This window comes from Sinocyclocheilus rhinocerous, unplaced genomic scaffold, assembly GCF_001515625.1.
Source record: "Sinocyclocheilus rhinocerous isolate Xijiao unplaced genomic scaffold, SAMN03320098_v1.1 scaffold1687, whole genome shotgun sequence".
Classification (NCBI taxonomy): Eukaryota; Metazoa; Chordata; class Actinopteri; order Cypriniformes; family Cyprinidae; genus Sinocyclocheilus; species Sinocyclocheilus rhinocerous.
In genome coordinates, this window is record NW_015660051.1 from 307,618 (window position 1) to 312,123 (window position 4,506).

At 40.4% G+C, this 4,506-nt stretch overlaps 1 protein-coding gene across 1 annotated transcript in view; it reads left to right on the forward strand.

Moving 5' to 3' along the window:
- LOC107724831 (protein diaphanous homolog 2-like) overlaps nt 1–4,506 on the forward strand; it is a 471,924-nt gene that overhangs the window by 190,346 nt on the left and 277,072 nt on the right. The window contains exon 20 of the mRNA XM_016533907.1: nt 2,187–2,492. Within this exon, the coding sequence (XP_016389393.1) occupies nt 2,187–2,492 (306 nt within the window). The remainder of the gene's footprint in view (nt 1–2,186; nt 2,493–4,506) is intronic.

Consider the following 4,506-nt stretch of genomic DNA (forward strand, 5'->3'; position numbering starts at 1 on the left):
GGGGGGATGGTTTGTAATCATCCAAAGGTCAAGTCATATCTGGACTATAGGGAGTTCCAATTGAAGCATTTGCATATCATTTGTTGCTAAAGAGACTTGGCCACCCTTTATCAATGATTCAAAATACCAGTTTATTCTGTTGCGAGCAAAGCAAGATTGATTTGTCAGGACATTACCGCCCTCAGTCTTATCAGTTGCTGGATGAATTAAGCCCTGACTCCTCCATAATGGCTTCTCTTCCAGAAGACCATCTTGTGAACTTCAGTTATCTGCAGTTACTAGGAAAGTCAGGGAAGAAAAAAATAAAAAATGGCCCAATAAAGAAAAAGAAACATGTATTTGGCTAAAAACCCTGTGGATTGTGGCTCAAGGTTAAGGATCTAGAGGATGGAGAAGAGAGGTCGACTGCCTGCCGCCACCAGTTGCATGAGCGTTCAAGCCCGATTACTCTTCTCATTACTGCTAAAGGTTCAGGTGGCTGCATCCTATTCATACGCTCAATCTATTAGCAAATTGCAGAGGCAATTTACATGTTAATCAAGTGTAATGGGTTACTCTCATCTGTTATGCTTTATGATTAAACGTGATGAATCAGTCTACACAAAGCCCTTTCCATATTTCATCCGCAAACAAATATCGATACTGTCATCTTGTCATTCGGTGTAATCACAGTTAAGTATGTTCCATATGGAACGAATGAACGCTTATGTGATTACGTCTTAAAAACAATAACAGAAGATCATCATAAACTTCACCATGTTTGTTTCTTTTGAGTTATGCCTTCAGTGTCAGTCGCTTTTTTATTCTCTGCTGCTAATCTGAAACTGAAATGGCTTTTAAATTGTGTGTGTGTGAGTCAAGCTTACTGGAATCCTACGAGGCCCATAGAAATGGGTTATATGCTGCTCTATAATTCCTGATGCTACCCAGAGTTAAGCTTCATCTCATCTTCTTTATCTCAGTATTTAGTTTTCTGTGTACTGAACATTTCCTGCAGTAGGGTCCACAATTAACTCTTGCCCGACCTAATGCAAATTGTGGATTATTTTATGTTTTTCCATAGTTATGTAATAGTTATATAATATTTTAAATCTAAATAATAATAATAATAAACATTATTATTACGAAAAAAGCGATTGATTGATTGATTGATCGATCTCACTTTTTTTCATATTTGCTTTATTTTCCACATTTATATTGGCACATGGAGTTGCAGACAAAATTAAATAAGACTATTTTTAAAGACATTAAATAATTGATATATAATTGATAATTAAAAGTTTTTATGTCAAAATGTTAATTTGAGGCATGTATTCTTTAGTATATGTTTTTTTTTCATCCCTTTTTACTTCGTACAGCTTCTCACATTTTAATTGCTCACCAAATCCAGTTTGTACATGCGTTTGGCACCAGGCGAGTGTTACTTTTGGGCTCTGTTCTACGGGATACACTGAATGAAAAAAACCCTCCAGTCTCCACCCAGATAACCGTTCAATCACATACACACGTAGACTCGCACACATTCACTTTACCACTCGTGCAACACTTGTCAAATTGCTCCTCTGAGAGCCCAAACACTTGACAGGTGTGTACATTCCAGAAGAGTCTACCAGTCACATCGACCGACCTGCCGTTTATTTATTTACATATTAAATGTGACTACCTGCCCCTCAGGAATTGCCGTGTCCCAGTTTCCCTAATGAGAGGATCAGGCGGTGGGCTCTGGCTCCTCTGTGCGCTGGCCCCTACTTGGCTCTCAAGAGGCGGTGCTCTGCGCACTAGACAGGCAGATGCTCATTGCTGCTGAGGGAACCGGTGCCCGGAGGGAAGGCCACAGCAGCCCCAAGTCATCCATCTGCTTTTATCAACTCTTATTTAATGCATGCGAGGAGCCCCTTCACCCCTATCTCTCCCCCCCCTCTCACTTTCTCTGATTTTTAGACTTGTTTTAATGCACTCTCCTATAATTGAAAAGTCAGCTGCTGTAAACACTGTCTTTTATCCTTCACTCTCCTTTGCCCTTGTCTCACCCGCTAGTTCTGATGGGATAAAACATGTAATGGTGATAAAAGCATGGGCCTTTGGGTGTAGAGGCTGAACAGGAGTGGTTGAGGTGAATGTTTGGCTCACAGTGGTCTCTTAAGATGGCCTTTTCTTGACTCTCACTCTTTTTAATCCCTTCACAGGTTGCAGCAGGACCTGGAGCAGCCGGTGCTGTTCCTCCAGCACCGCCACCACCAGGGGGAATTGCACCTCCGCCTCCTCCACCACCGCCTCCTCCACCTCCTCCTTGTCCTGCTTCTCTAGGACCTCCACCTCCTCCACCTCCACCTGGCTGCGGACCTCCACCACCACCTCCTGGAGGAGGCCCTCCCCCACCACCGGGTATGCCTTTGGCTCCTCCTCTGCTCGTTGTCCAGCTGCCTTACGGGCTGGCGCCCAAGAAGACCTACAAACCTGAGAGCGTCATGAAGCGGGTGAACTGGTCTAAGGTAAAACAGTGAATGTCACTGGAGCTTAAATGGTTTAAAAACACATGTGTTCTGAGAACAGCATAACACACTCCAAGGTCAGCAGTAAATTGCAAATAGTGGCAGTAATTTAGCCTTCCCAGTGTGTAAGAGGAAGACAAGAAGAAAGGATGAAAAAGAGAGTGTGAATTTTTCAGTGGGAGTTGATGGTCCAAAGCCTACGAGTACATGCAGCTTATTAAAAAGAGCGTCGAGCCATGAGACTCACGAGTCGCCACTCTGCCTCCCTTTCAAGATATCGGGCTGTAAACTATTTCATTAGCTCAAGTGCCCTTGCACACACACATTCTGGCCGTAATTGAATACACTTTTGAGTTCAAATGAAACAAAACACAAATATATAAAACAATGTTCCGCAATCTTCCATTGCGATTTCTATGGGTTTACCTTCTCACATCGTCTTTTTCCTCTTATCTCTCAATCATTAATTTACCCATCGTCTTGGGGACTTTTTAACAGTCTGAAGACTGGATTGATTTATTTGTACTTTTTCATGCTTCTGCTCGACCTTGTCTTTAACTTCTTTATGCGTCAGTGCAAAGAAGATACACTCCTCCACAACATGCAGGGTCCAATGGAGAAAAAAAAACTCTTTGTAAGAAATCCAATTAGCAATCAGAAATGGTATAAATCAGGGCTACTCAACGTTCAAAAGCTCAAGAGCCACAAAGAAAGATCCATTTAGCCCCAACGGCGACACTCCTTATTTTTGTAGTAATTATTTTATGTTAAAAAGCAAATTACGGAGAGTATGTAGAGTGAGCAAATTACAGTCAGCAATATTGTACTGTATATTTTCCATATTGTATTTCATTTTTTGTATGCCAAAATAAGTGTTTGTGGTTACCAAAGCTGCATTTATTTGATCAAAAATTAAAAAATTATTACAATCTAAAATAACTGTTGTCTATTTTAATATATGTTAAAATATAATTTATTCCTAAAATGGCAAAGCTGGATTTTCAGCAGGCATTACTTCAGTTTTCAGTGTCACGTGATCCTGCTCAAGAAACATTACTTATCACATTTGATTATGGTCGTGCTGCAGATAGTTCTATTTTTGTAGACCCCCCCTGAATGAATACATTGTTTAAAATAAGCAGTATATTTTTATATACAGTACCCATCCAATGCTGATGTGACGGTGATAGGCGATGGAGTCTAACTACTCCAACTAATCAGTTTGATTCTTGCTATTTTAAATCACCCACCGGAGACCCCTCCATCTCTCACAACAGAGGAAGATAACAGTCAGACAGTGAATGTAGCCGGCAGCAGTAAAGTCGGGAAACACTCCAGCCCCTGCACTCCTCCCGATCTTTCCCTAAAGCATGTAACGGACTTTCAAATAGCCACATTGGAGATTGTTGCCTGGAGGTGCTGTAATGTAATTTCTCCAACCGTTAGAACAGCCACACAAGGGAGCCGCACTACTTTATGGAAAAATAAATGATTGCTCGCATCTCTGGCTAAGACCGTTTGGAGCTGCTCACTTTCGGCCCAGTAGGGATGTGCATCTCATGACTCAGGCCGATACGATACGCATCTCGATGCATAGCCAACGATACGATACATTAAAGATACATATGAAGCAGCTACCGATGCAGTGCGATCCGATTCCGATTCGATTCGATTCAACACAATGCGATTCCATGCAATACGATGCAATGGAGAAAATATGATCACTTTTAATGCCTCGAGGCCTGTTTCATAAAACAACATTAGAACATTACAATCTAAAATTGCTCTTTAAAGCATTAAAAAAACTAAATTAAAAGTCAAAATCACTGAATTAAAGTGAATTATGAAAATAAATAATAAAGAAAATGACTATATTTTAACTGATATAAGAAACACACATTAACTCATTTGAGCTTAGTAATTAGTACTGTATTAGCTTACATTTGATTTACCTATTATTACAATAGTCCCTTTACAGTTACTGCTATCATAAAAATACACTTTATATGTAGGT